Here is a 14,744-nt window from a genome sequence, read left to right on the forward strand (position 1 = left end):
GGATGATCTTTCCTTGGGGCGGTGGCCGACCTTGATCAACACTGAGGTGGTGGACAACATGCGGGTCTGAGACCTATTTATAGCTGGGGGGTAGAGGTGGAACACAAGTTTGATTACCCAGTTATTTGGAGTGCACCTGGCTAAGAGGGTGAGGTCCCTCGTGATCCTAGGGCAACGAGTTTTTGATGTGAGGGTCTGAAGATCTACTTAGAGCCCGAGAGTTAGGCTAGGAATCTTTATCTTCTCTTTAGGAGTTTGTCTACTCAGAGGCGTGACTGCACTTGGATCTAGAGGCTTGGTATTCATCCGCAGATTGCTTTGTTCATTTGGAAGCTCTCTTGGGGTTGCCTTCGGACCAATGGTGCCCTTTATAGACATTGGTTAAGCATTCCTCCGACCTGCACTGCCGGCAAAATGGAAGAGTCCATTGATCATACTCTCTTCCGTTGTGAGAGAGCGGCCAGGTTGTGAACTATGGCTGGTGCCCCTTATGAGGTATGTTAGTCGCAACCCATATTTAGACTTTCTTGGAGTACCTAAAGAGGAACTCCTCCAATTCGCCATCCAGATCAATTGTTATCACGGCTGCGTACGCAGCCTACCACATCTAGCTAGCCCGTAAAGCTTGGATATTTGGGAAGACTGATCAATCACCGAGATTTACTTTGGAGAGAGCATTAGCATTGGCTGCCAAGATCACCTATATATATATGCTATTGGAGAACTTTTGATAGCTCAGAATACCTGAGACTTCTCCTTAGCTCTTGCAGTGCCTCAGACGGTGTTCATCTTCTGGGAGCCCCCACCTCTAAGTTTCCTCTAAGTCAACTTTAATAGCTGTGTGCTAGATGGTGGCAGCAGAGGCAGAGTAGGATTTGTAATTAGGGGACCAAATTCGAGACTCATAGCAGCTGGTGGGTGTCAGATCTTTAACACTTTAGTCCCAAAAGCAGAGCTGAAGATTGCATGGGCCGGTATCAGCTATGCTCGATGCAGCCTGAGAACCTAAGAGCTAACTTTATGCTTGTTGAGGGCGACTCAGCTACGTTAATTGTCTGAATTCAGAGGCGGACTTCAGAGTTGAGTGCTCATTCCTTATTACTTCAAACTTCCGTCGTTACCATCCTTGCCACAGCCACCACAAGCACTAAAAAATACGATGCATGCTGCCTTGGATGGTGGTGCTTGGGAAGCCACGGCAACCCCCACCCTTGCCCCGAGGGATTGTAAGAGGCCATTATTGCTTGCTACAGTAGACCGAGAAAAAAAGAAAATGGCCACCACCCAACTCCCATCCAAGATAAGCGCACTATAAAACAAAAGCAATGAACAGGAATCTGAAGAATATAAAAGTGCACTCCCCGATCCGCACCCCAAGTGTAGTGGTGGGCTACATTTCTTTGACGGGGGAGAGCTCTCACTTTCATACTTTTCCTTCTCCTTGGATTATATTCCCTTTAATAACACCTTCCCAGCTCCTTCATGCTAAGTCAGTCTCAAGGAAACCCATAAGAAAAGACTAAATTGTATGTATAAAATCAACTTTGAATTGATTGAAGCTCCCTGTCTCTGCTACCAAGAAGCTAAACACTAGAATCCAGAAGTGAATTTTCAGTTGAAGCATTCATTTCTTTTGTTTCCTTTTGGATGTTTGTCTTTCTCTCACACAACAAAACCTGCCATTAGACCCCCAACATGAAGACTTCAAAGACTTTTCATTAAGTTCTAAATTCGCCCCTCCTCCCCTCCTTCAATATCTTACCTCAGCTCAAGTCCTAAACTAAAATAGGTATTTCTTTCCTTCTCTAGTATTAAACTGCATCTATTTCTTCTCTCTCCCTTTGATCTGCAAATCAAACCCAATAGCACCCACACCCCAGCCAGTAGAAGCTTCTCTCTCTCTCTAAATGGAAATGGTATCTTGGTGAGGGGCGTGGGGAGCCTGAGGCTTGTGGCGTATTAATGGGTAATTGCTTGTTTGGAGGGAACCCATCCATTTATACAGTATCTTCCAATGCAAAGTTAGGTGAGTTTTTTCTGGGATTTGAGTTATTTCATGCTTTCTTAGATTAGAATGAGTGAAACCTTTGATTCCTTCTTTTCTATTTTATATTAGTTTATATGGTTGTCTAGTTTGAGTGCTTTTTTATCATTATAACTTTCCTGTTTTAGGATTTTGAGTCTGGTTTATCTCTCTTGCATATAAGTTATATTTTTTTTCAATCTTTTCTTAACGTATAGGCTTCGTCTTCTGCAACTGGATCTTCTTCTCAGAAGATGTTTGGAACCTGGAATATGTTTTTGTATCTCTTCTTCCACTGCATTAAGAAAGCAGCTTGAAGTGAGCTTTGCCTTTTTTTAACCTTCCAATATCCAGTTCTTAATTCTTGACGCTTGTTACAGAACATTTGAAAGAGGAATGTGCAAATGGAGGTTTCATTCGGTTTTCTTCCTTTGTTGTTTCTTGATATAAAAATCGAACGAGTAATTTTTTTTCTTTAATTTTGTTTTGTAAGTTGCATATCTTTTGCTTCTGCAGCATTCAAAGATAGAAAATTCGAAGTTTAAATTCTAAATCTTTTTGTTATATACTCGTTTTCCTCTGTTTCTAAAGCATAAACATGTTCTTTCCTTTTTCATTTTTTTTGTTTTATAGAATCTCCAAAAGTCCAGAGTCCAGTAAAAGAAGAAGGGAAGGAGGAGAGCAAATTGCCCTCAAATCCTAAGGAAGTCGAGGACTTGCGGCGTGACGGAGCTGCAAACCCACTGATAGCATTTACTCTCAATGAACTTAAGATCATCACAGGGAATTTCAGGCAGGACCATGTTCTTGGTGGAGGGGGGTTTGGAAGTGTTTATAAAGGATTTATAACTGAAGATCTTAGGGAAGATCTTCATCCTCTTCACGTAGCTGTGAAGGTCCATGATGGTGATAACAGTTTTCAGGGTCACCGAGAATGGCTGGTAACCTACTCTATCAGCTTAATTTAAATATTTACACCTATTTTTGGTAACCTTTTACTTGGATGTGGTAACTCTAAGAAACCATGGGATGTATGCAGACTGAGGTTATATTCCTCGGGCAACTTTCTCATCCGAATTTGGTGAAATTGGTTGGATACTGCTGCGAAGGCGAGCACCGGATGCTAATATACGAGTTCATGGCTCGTGGCAGTGTCGAAGACAGTCTCTTTTCAAGTAATTGTTGTTGTCTGATCTTACCCATTTGGTGCTACTAAATAATAAATTTTATTACATATTAGTGTAATCTACATATTAGTGTAATTTGTGATGTAGTAACAGAAACTTGTATAAAGTAGAACTGATCTCTTCTTTCTTATGGCCTTGACAACAAAATAACTTATCACTTTCCTCCGAAGCTACTTCTTTGGTTTCTGGATATGATGTGTTTATCAATTATGTTTCCGATGTCTATGCACATAGGTCATTCTTGTCATCTTAATCAAAATTGAATTTTTAATCTTACTCCCTGGAAGCTGTCTTTTGTAGTGGAGTATATTTCACCATCAAGAGTAGCAGAACCTAAGTCGGAAACCATGTCATGACGTTGGGGATATGAACATCAAATAATTGATAAGTACTTAAAAGAATGCTCCTATTGTGGCCTTTTCAAGTAATATTTAAAATCAATTGTTTCATGGTTAGCCATTAGCCTAACAGAACCAGCTTGGCCAGGCCCACCGCTATCATTATAATTGAAAACAACATATCAATAAGGATTTATATCGAGCGTGCTGCTAATTTATTTTTATTTGAAACTTCTTTTTGGCATTTGATTAGCCACATTCACCAATAGGTGCCATACATTTTCACAAGTTTCTTTGATGGCTGATTGTACAAAGCCAAAAAACTAGATTGGTTCCCTTCTCCATTTGACATGATAATTTGGGTATAATGTGTCTTGACATGATAAGGTCATTTAGGAAGTAGAATTGATAGAAATAATGTGTTTTGCACAGCATATTAGAAACATTTGTTAAGTGCATGGTAGAAGGCATATAAACTTTGAATTCCTTAAGTTGATAAAATAATCCAAAATTTGGATTCCTTCATAGCCTGTGGCAGTAATCTGTTTCCAAGTATCTTGTTTTGTTCATCTCTTTGTAATGTCCTTATGCCCCATTAATTGCAACACTCCAAATCTCAGCTTTCATCTTATCATTGCTGATTGTTTATGTTGTTATGTAGGAGGATTGCATCCCCTTCCTTGGTCTATCAGAATGAGAATTGCAATTGGTGCTGCAAAAGGGCTTGCTTTTCTGCATGAAGCTGAAAAACCTGTCATATATCGTGATTTTAAAACATCTAATATATTGCTAGACCAGGTTAGTTGGTCAAAATTCTGAATCATTTTGATGTTTTAATGCATGACCTTAGCACTATAACAACATATTACATTTGATTAGAACAAGAGAATTATGTTTTGTCTTTTTTTTTTAATTTGTGGAGCAAACCTGAATAGAACAAGTATGTCAATTTGTAAGATTGCATGGAAGGTTGGTTTTACACAAACATGAATTTATAGTTAAAAAGTAGGCATCTTCAGTCATTCTTGTTTCTGATATGTGTATTATAATCAGTACATTTTCTTATTGTTAGTCTAACATGTTCTTGGACTCATCTTCTGGTTTGAGACCATACAAGTTGTTTATACATGTGTGACTGTTTATTTGGTCACAGTACATAACTTTTCTAAACCATGTGGTGGATATTTGATTGGAACGCCGCATATGCATCTTATCTCTTAGGACATCAAATATACAAGTGTGAGATCGAGGGGAAGGAGTTATCATTACAACTGTAATAAGTCTAATACAACCATAAAATTGTGAACCATATCTGTATTAATTCCCTTTTTTTAATCCTTGCCTTCGATATCTTCTACATGTTCCAGGATTGTACTTAAGCAATAGAGATTTGAAGTTTCTGCAACCTCTAATACAGTCCTTATGGTGTCAAACAACCACTTAAATCTTTCTTATTAAAAACCAATATATCAATATATTTTAACGTCCTTTCTATTTTTTGTTTTAAATCCCTTACAGTCTTCTATTTTATCTGGTCATACTCATGGCCTTTTGTATTAATCTGCTTTCACAGTGTTCCTCCTTTCCAGTAGTGAATGTACTGTTCTTTTTTGCATGTTCAGTCTGCATTTCTCATAGCAAGACATTGGTGTATGATTTGCCTCAAATTTGAGAAGTAGGTGTTAGAGATAAACAGTATGATAGCCTATCATGTCCAGTGTAATGTCCATTGGTGTATTTATCTGAGTTATACATTTATGCTCCTCTAGCATGGTTCATGCTCATCACTCACATGTCCTTCAAATTTCAACCATCCTTGCCCTTTCCTATTCTCTTAAAGCTTGCCATAACCTTTATCTCTCAGTTCATGTTAGGAAATCTTAAGTTGTAGGTGCCCTGTTCTTTCCATAACTTGTATAATGCTCATGTTCTTGAATTTTCTCTTTGTTTACCTCACTCTGCCTTCGATCATTTTATTTTTCTAACACCTAAAATTGATCACTTTTGGCTTAATTTTTCATTATATGTATAGGAGTACAATGCCAAGCTTTCTGATTTCGGGCTTGCAAAAGATGGACCAGTTGGTGATAAATCCCATGTTTCTACTCGAATTATGGGTACTAATGGTTATGCAGCTCCCGAGTATATTATGACAGGTAATATAAGCTGAGAACATTATTTACTTTCAGAAGGTTTCTTTCGTATCTCCCTCTGAGATAATGCCAATTTCACCTGTAGTTTAGATGTTAGTGTGTAGTTTAAGTGGATTTTTTCCCCAAATCTCTGTTATCAAAAGTTCTAGAGGAGTAGGTCTTGGGGAATTAACTCTAAGTCTTTAAAATTAAAGATCTTCCACTGGGCATGTTTGTCATATGAAAGGTGCTAATCAAGATCCTATTTCTATTTCTTTGAATTAAATTTTACCTTTTTCACCTAAATAGATGCTTGCAAGAATTTCTGAAGGTATAATGATTCCTAAATCTAAGGTGCCCATCCTGATGCTTCTCAAATAATCAAATGTTTTGGATAAATATGAGGTAGCAAACTAGCTAATTACATTCAGTATGTCAGTATTTATATGTTTGCCAAATTACATTGGCATTACTTTTGTGCCATCCAAAAGTCAGAGAACTCTGAATCACTTAACATATGGAAAATTTCTACAAGTTCTCCCAGAGAAGCCGAGTTGACTGAATTTGATACCCTTAGATCAGAGCAATCATTTTTCCACAAGGAAGCAAATGTAAGGCATATAATACAATCATCAAATAATTCCTCTCAATTATCAGCAACTTAATAGACCTAAAACAGACAAATTATACTTTAAATACAGTAATAAAAGAATATTTTCCCTCTGAATACATTACCTTTTATGCTAGTTCCCTTTTTATTAGAAAGTCTTTTTGCTCAAAATCCTGCACGATCATTCAAATTATTTTTTGACTAGAATGAAACAGGGTGGACTCTTTCCTCCTATTTTCTCAAAAAAATAAGACATTTCTAGAAAATTCTTGAGTTACAAATGGCACGGAAGGTTGAGGCATCTAAGCGGTTTTGCTCTTTTTTGTCAACTTACTTTTGCAACGAGACAAAGTTTAAGTATCGATTTATTTCGTCAAGTCATCTAGAAGAAGTTCTTGTTTCCTTTTGACCAGTCTGCTATTACTTTAATCCTTAGGGTACTTCATTACTTTTTCCTCCAAAAACAATTTGATATTTATACTAGGCTTGTAGAAGGTCCAAACTCGGGTCATTGTAAGTACATATGATTCGGAATGACAACTGGACTTACGGGATGTGTTTTAGGTGAAAGATAGCATGTCGGTATGCACATGGGACTTCTTGAAATATATGATTTCTGAAGGCTTTTTCCGAAAAAAAGTAATGGGAAATAACATTACAATGTTATAGAATGAATCATTGAGTAGGAGACACCTGTACTATTTGACTTTTATTTGGAGGCTTCTTCATACCAATGTATCCTTTAGATAGAAGGACTTGGAGTTGGATTTTAAAGATGGATAGGTTTTACTTTATATCGAAACTAAACTAAGTTGCTTAGTAAATCTATTGTTGTAATTTATATTACTATTTTCAATTATGGAGTCTGAAGAAAGCTTTATCTTACTTATATCCGTTCTGTTTAAAGTATGTATATTATTGGTAACCTAAGTCAGTTTGCCTCTTTAATATCATCTGCATGTAAAATGTCTCCATCATGCACATTGTTTATTGAAGTAGTGGTCTCTTCTACGCAGTTAGTTACTTTGAGAGTACCCTATCATGTGCCTCAATCATGATGATGGAAGATGTTCTTGAAGCTTGATTTTGCTCAAGTCTTCTTTTCTTTGCCCTTTTACTTTTCAATTATTCTAATTGCCAGCTTTATCAGTATTTATGTAAATAATTTGAGAGTTTACTGCTTTCTAGAACATTTAAAGTAAATGACTACCAATATTGCTTTGATTATCCTCAAAGCTTCACCTGATTCTCTGAGTCCATTTCCATAAGAATAACTATGATTTTTGTTAGGATGAATTAAAGATTTTGTTTATGTTAAATTTAAAGTATTTTTTAATTTTCAAATTATCATTTTCAGCTGGCTCATCCTTTTGAAAGTCAATTGAATTTTAAGAGCAGCTGCTAAGTTTCTGCCAACATTAATTTCTCTTGTAACACTGCCTTTGTTAAGCTTTTTCCCTCATTTGAATGAAGTCAGCGATATGCCTTCTGATTAAAACTCTTTCCTTCTACTCTTTTCACAATCTTGGTTTTAATCTGACATGATTTCAATCATAGAATATAAGTTGAGGTGTGTTAACAGTTTCTCAAAAGAAAAAAAAGTGTATTACCAATTAAGCCTGACCAAATAGTATCTTTCTCCATGCAGGGCATTTGACTGCAATGAGTGATGTTTACAGCTATGGTGTGGTCCTGCTTGAGCTCCTCACTGGAAGGAAATCCGTGGACAAGTTCCTCCTTGCCCGAGGAGAGACCCTCACTGACTGGGCCTTCCCACTGCTTCCCCAGAAGAAGAAAGTCCTCAGCATTGTAGACCCCAGGTTGAATGGAGACTACCCTGTCAAGGCTGTGCATAAGGTAGCCATGCTGGCCTACCACTGTCTGAACCGTAACCCGAAGGCAAGGCCTCTAATGAGAGACATTGTCGACTGCTTGGAACCTCTTCAGGTACCCATGGAGACTCCAAATACTGGTAGCAACTGAGCTCCAGCTGTGGAATGGACTAGGACTAAACTATAGTGTATGGTTGAAGTAGTTTGTGCTTTTGGGGGATCTTTTCTTAATGTTTCACACTAGGACATGGGTTTTTCTCAGGATAGCCTGACATTACCAATGGTGGTTTCTGCCTTTAGATGGGTTTGAATGATTTTACTTGGAGTTGTAAGTAGTTAGGTGGAAGTATTGAACAAGGTTGACGATCATCTATGTTAGCAATTTGGTAGTTCAGGAAATTTTGAAACAGTTTCATTCTTGTTCTTTGTGGAAGACTGGGGAAAGAGTGGTGTCAGCTGCCCAAGTTCTTATTTTCAAACAGAAATTTCAGATCATGGTAAAAATTACTGAATTTCTTATTGAAACCTGAGTTGAACAGATAAGTGGTCTGACTATGTTTGCTTAGGATCCAGTTTTGGATCTAGGCTTATTAGAAAAACTGAAATTTGCATCCTTAGACTGCTTGTCCTAGAACTTGTCCAAATAAAATTTTCTTCTTGCTCAAGTTCATTTAGCAGAGAAATATTACACGGAGATTTTACTCTTAAAGAATGCCGATCACCGGAAGTTTTGTTTTTCGAGAAACCGAACACCTGAAGTTTTCTTTTGAGAAAGTTGATTGCCTGAGGTTAAGGAATTCATGCATGTATGTGAGAAAAAAGAATCGATACTTGGCTTAGTCATTGTGAGGTTGAAGGGTCTATTTGCTTGATCCAATCAGCTTTGAAGCTGATCAAGACCCATTTAGGTAGCACATTTGGAAGTAGATTATCCAAAACCAGCCAAAAAGGATATGTATGGTGGTTGAACTGATTCTGTCCAAAGTATCAGCTTTTACCAAGTCTTCCATTGTCCAGAAGAAATATTTATTTAAGGGAAAGTGCTGTTCTTTTTCATGGAATGAAGGACCACAGGGGTTAAAAATGGACTTTCCTGCATCCGTAAACCATAGGAATAGCTCATTTATGCTGTCTCCTAGTGCGCATGGACCGGTTCATTGTCTACCACAGTCATCATGGTGTATTCTTTGAAGTTTTGTCTTTTAAATACATCATGATGTGATTATTGTTAATTGGATTGTTTGATTAAATAGTCTAGTTGGGTAACTGCTATTAGAAATATTTTGCTTAATGTTGGTAGTGACTTATTTTACAGTTGCCATGTTTTTTACCATATTGTTCTTCCTGATGATCCAGATCATCTCAGCTTCCTCTTGCCTCAGATGAATTGAACTTTCTATGGGTCATTTTTTTGAGGTTCCGTGCGGGCGTGTGTTTAGTTCCACATCGGTTATCTTCTAGGTAGATCTTGGGTACTTATACAGGATTAAGGAACCAAAATAATACCTTCCGGCTAACCATTTTGTAAGAACCCCTGCGGGCGTGTGTTTAGTCCCACATCGGTTTTTTGCTGGGTAGATCTTGGGTACTTGTACAAGATTAAGGAATCCAAATAATACCTTTCGGCTAACCATTTTGAGTGAGGTCCTGGATTATTACAAATGGTATCAGAGCGGACCTGGCCCATAACCTATGCAGACTAAGGGACACTGCAACACGGATCTATTGGGGCTAACCATGGGCCGATCATAGAGTTTGTGATTCGATTTGAACCCTTAGCCTAATGAGGACGTCAGAGCTTGAACGGGGAGAGTATGTGAGGACCCGTGCGAGCGTATGTTTAGTCCCACATCGGTTATTTGCTGGGTAGATCTTGGGTAGTGTTGTGGTTCAAGTTTGGCCCGAGGGTGACCACGCCGGAGGAGTCGAGGGAGCCACCGTTGGTTGGAAGGAGAAAACGGGAGCCACCTCCTGTACGACGGCTGCAGACCTGCACAAAGCCTCACCGGTGTTTTCGATGAGGGCCCTCCGACGATCAAGTTAGAGTGGGATCGATTTGGTCCAGCCAAAAAGAGAGGTCCTCTAGAAGTTACCTGACCGAGCTCTTTATAGTTTCGGTGGAGTGGCCCAGGTGGCAGAGGCACTGTCAGCCCTCATCATGAGGGGGCGTGGCTCTGAGCCGGGTGGCGCGCAGCTGGCTGATGGTGTGTAGTACTGCTCATTCTTAAGAACGGTAGGTGTTGACAGTCACGGCAGGATATGGCCGGAGTGGTCAAGATGTCGTCTGACTGTTGAAGGCCGGATATAGAGACGTGACACGGTAGTGTTGCAAAGTACGGCCACGCAGATGGACGTAGGTGCACACATGGGTGCGGTCGTTGGCGAAGCCGAGCTCATTAAAAGGTCGCATCAAGCATTTGACGAGGTCGGCTTGACGGGTGCTAAGAATAGCTTGGCTTTCCGGATTCCGAGATGTGCTCGGTGGAGCGCCCCGAGCTCGAAGATCGGGGCGTACTGCTGAGGTAGGCGCCCCGAGCTTGGTCGGGGCGGATCGACGAATATCTAAAGACACCCCGAGCTTGGTCGGGGGAGTCGATGAATATCTGAAGGCACCCCGAGCTTGGTCGGGGGAGTCGGCGAATATCTGAAGTTGGTGGAGCTTTTGGCGGAGTCCCGAAGTCGAGCTGACTCTAGGCCGAAGTAAAGATTCGGCCGATTGGCGTTGATGTTTACTGGGCGGCCTTTTAGTCGTGGGCTGGATGATCCATTTTTCCCCCTATCATTTGCCCCCCACTTCCGAGGTCGAGCTGCCTCGCAGCTCGGATGATGGAAGTAGGCAGCCTTCGGATCGTCCAATGTTTCCATCACACAGGCAAGAAGAGGTGCGTACCAAACTGGGTATGCCTAGGCGCATTTCTCGGCTGAGAGCCCGACGTCGGACTTGGGAGGTTCAAGCTGCCAAATTTTCTTAAGTAGAATCCATCATGGAAATTTTTCAATGTTCCACGTGGGCGTTCCTTTTTTTTTGGGGGGGGGGGGGGTTGCTAGAGTAGGACGAGGAGGGTTTCGATCATTAATTCCCCGTCCCCCAAAGCACTCCGTCTGGCGGAATGTGAGAAGCCGACCATTAATGCTCCCTTTTCTGAAGCGTCTCGTCTGGTGGAATGCAAAAGGTTAGCCATCAGTATTTCGAGCTCCGGAGCGCCATCCATAATGATCAGCATTTAGTGGGGCGATTCGGGGAGATTTGTTGAGGCCGTCTTATGGCCCGCCACGTGGCAAATCTCGGGTCGTTTGAGCATTTAGGTTGCCTGATCGGAGCCGCTATAGTAGCCTATATAAGGCCTGGAAAGGGGGTCCTAGGATCATTATTTGACCCTCCCCCGCTCCTGATTTTCTTTCTTCAGCCGTCATTGCCGTGGTGTTGGAGCTTTCTTCTTCCGGTGGACATTCTTCTTCTCTGCCCGTCCACCTTTTCCGGCGAGCTTTCGGGTAGGCATTTTATCCCTCCTTTCGGTCGCTCGGAGAGTTTTCATCTTCCCCCATTTTATAATCTCAAGACCAGGGCAATGGACTCGTCGACGAGGACATCGATGTTCGATGTAGGTTCATCGCGAGCTCAGGCCTCTTCCGAGGTGGAAGAGGTTGAACTCGAGGTGGGCCCGAGCCCGTATGGAACCGGCTCACTCATGAGCGACGAGGATCTGGGTTCGGTTCGAGCCCGATTTTTCATTCCTCCAGAGTTCGTCCTCAAACTCCCGGACCTCGGAGGCCGAGTCACCAACCCACCTAACAGTTGGGTCGGAGTGTACGTAGATACACTCCAAGCAGGGCTGAGATTTTCTCTGCACGGATTTGTGGGGGAACTCCTGACGGTGTATGGCCTGGTGCCTGCGCAGCTCGCCCCGAACTCGTGGAGGCTAATCATTGGCTTTCTCGCCCTCTGCCTGGCACACAGCCTGTCCCCCTTAGTGAATGTCTCTAGGAGTTGCTTTATATTGAAAGACAATCCTGTAGATAAAGGGTTGTGGTACTTCTCCCCTCGAGGAGGCCGCAAGCTATTTGGGGGCCTGCCCACTTTCATCCACGGATGGAAGGATAATTTTTTCTTTATCTTCTCCGAGCGGTCATGGGGATTGAATCTGACCTGAAGCTTTCCGCTGGCCTTAGTGAACAATAAGCTCCCGCAATTGTCGCGGTCCGAGCAGAAGATCATAGATAGTTTGCTCGGACTGAAAGAAACTCCTTGGCTCTCTGACCTGCTCAGTGAGGAGGCCCTAGTGAATCTTGGCTTGAGCTCAATTCGTCCCAAGGGTAAAAGTAATTTGGCTTTTTCTTCTTTTCTTTTTACGTTGGGGATGTTGATAAGACTTTTTATCTCTAGATATTGCAGGGATGATCTTCAACACCAAGATGCTGATGATCATATATAGGAAGAAGAGGCCGCCCCTGAAAGGGTCCGGCTTGAGGGGAGGCCGAAGAAGGCAAGAGTCGCCCCCGGCCTCAAGATCGAGCAGGGAGAGCCCGAGGTGGATGCCCTTGCTCTGGCCGGACCTAGCCAGGGGTCTATAGAAGAAGCCGAGGTGCCCCAATCGACGACTGGGGGGGATCTTCCCGACCGAGCGGCGGTCACACCTGCTGACCAAGTTTTGGAGGTCGCCGCGATAACCCAGCCGTCCGGACTGGATTCCAAGCTGGGTTGTGGGCCCAGGACTTCGGTCCCCCCATGGTTTCATTATGCGCCGAGGTTGCGACCTTCTCCGAAGTTCCGGCCTTGACGAGAATCGAGCCGATGTTTCCTGAGTCCGGCGGGGAACAACCACGGCGTATACCTGAGGGTGATTCGGCCCTCAAATTTGAAGAGGTTGCTCACGGGCTCGTGCGCAACATCATGCTTCTGCGCGACCGCGCACTGATGGAAGAGGGCCTTGGCGACCTCGTCCATCACGTTTACTCGGCGAGCGTGCGGGTAAGTAATGTTGTCCTTTTGTCCCTTTTTTATTTCCTTTGTGAATGCTTAGTTTCAGTTTTTGCTGACATTCTTATCTTTTCGTGCCAGTCTCTTCATGTGGTCGACGTATTGATATCCAACAGACTCACCGACCGGGAGGAGCTAAGGGTGCTCAGGCTGAGAACGGAGCGTGCCGAGCTCCAAGAATAAGAGGCCGAAGCTCGAGCGGAGTCTGCTGAGCAACGTCAGCAGGAGGCCGAAAATCGGGTGGCCGCTGTTGAGCAGCAGCAGCGTAAGGCCGAGGAGAAAGCTGCAGTCGCCTCACAGCAGCTTCGGAAGACCAAGAAGAAGGTGTGTGCTTCCGAGGCCCTAATAAAGGATAGGCTGGCTCAGATCCAAGACATGGAGGCCGAGCATTCTTGTGCTCGCTCCTCCTTTGCAAGCCGCATCTCCGAGCTTGAAGCCGCTCTGTTTAGCCTTCAGGGCGAGGCGGAAGAGCGGGAGCTAAAGGTCGGGCGGCTCGAGAGCCTGGTGGAATCGTCCGCCCGTGAGGCCATTGAAAAATTCCGTCAGTCGGAGGAGTACCTCGCTGAACTGGCAGAAGGGGCTGCTGCTGCTATGATCCAGGGTTTCGACAATTGTCATCTCCAAGTTCAGCAGTTCTGCCTTAGAGTCGACCTCAGCGGCCTTGAACCAGACCTGGATGGGGCTGCCGAGGCGAATGGGGACGTTGTGGAAGCCACTGCCGAGGCCAGGCCGAATATTGCTCCCGAAGCTGCCGACGAGATGGAACCAACAGCCATTTCTAACGCCGGTGTTGGAGCTGAAGCTGCTGAAGCAGGCGGAGACGGCACTCCCGAGGTCACAACCGAGTCGGAGGCCATAGTTGACACCAACATGGAGGTTGTTCATGTTGACTAATTTTTATTTTTGTTTTTATAAGGTTGGCCGTTTAGGCCTTTTGTAACTCTTCCGACCACAAGGTCGAGCATCCTTATATTCGGCCTTCGGCCTTCACTATCAATAAAATTTCTTCTGTTTCAATGAGTATTTGAGTTTGTTCTGCTTCATGCTCGGACACCAAAATCCGAATTGTGTGGCCCAGATCCGGGCCCATCTCATATAGCAGGGGTTGCATTTAGCACTTGTGAAAGTCTCTGGGCTCGGTATACCCCCAATTTGAAAATAAGCCTCATATGAGGGGAGCTCGTAGTTCCTCATCCAATAGTGCGGGCCGCTTTAAGCCTTGCCCAGGGGAGCGAAATCGGAGAAGGAAAAACAAATAACCGTAGATTAACTTTAAGGATAGAAGCTTGCCCGAGGGCTCTCGTTAACTTGGGAGTACAGGTGAGCTCGGGGATAAGCATCCACCCGAGAATAGAAACCCACTCAAGGGCCGAAGCCGACTCGAGGCTAATAATCCATTCGAGGGCCAAAGCCGATTCGAGAATAATAATAAGCTCAGGGATAAACATCTACCCAATAGCAGAAATTCACTCGAGGGCCGAAGCCGACTCGAGATCAGAAATCCACCCGAGGGCCGAAGCTAACTCAAGAATAATAATAAGCTCGGGGATAAACATCTATCCGAGAGCAGAAATCCACTCGAGGGTCGAAGCCGACTCGAGATCAGAAATCCACCCGAGGGCCAAAGCCAACTCGGGAATAATA

General features: G+C 43.0%; 1 protein-coding gene across 2 annotated transcripts; it reads left to right on the forward strand.

Moving 5' to 3' along the window:
* The first annotated feature begins 1,415 nt into the window (after positions 1-1,415).
* LOC103723643 (probable serine/threonine-protein kinase PBL16) lies at positions 1,416-8,617 on the forward strand. 2 transcript variants are annotated; one of them, XM_039122266.1, is made up of 6 exons: positions 1,416-2,026; positions 2,657-2,964; positions 3,063-3,198; positions 4,210-4,346; positions 5,581-5,704; positions 7,939-8,617. In XM_039122266.1, exons 1-6 carry the CDS (start codon positions 1,963-1,965, stop codon positions 8,271-8,273), a joined length of 1,104 nt encoding a protein of 367 aa, XP_038978194.1. In that variant the 5' UTR covers positions 1,416-1,962; the 3' UTR covers positions 8,274-8,617. The 2 variants fall into 2 exon arrangements, with proteins under 2 accessions (XP_038978194.1, XP_038978195.1); XM_039122267.1 differs by having other exon boundaries at positions 1,416-2,021.
* The last annotated feature ends 6,127 nt before the right edge of the window (positions 8,618-14,744 follow it).

This window comes from Phoenix dactylifera, unplaced genomic scaffold (assembly GCF_009389715.1).
Source record: "Phoenix dactylifera cultivar Barhee BC4 unplaced genomic scaffold, palm_55x_up_171113_PBpolish2nd_filt_p 001428F, whole genome shotgun sequence".
Taxonomy (NCBI): Eukaryota; Viridiplantae; Streptophyta; class Magnoliopsida; order Arecales; family Arecaceae; genus Phoenix; species Phoenix dactylifera.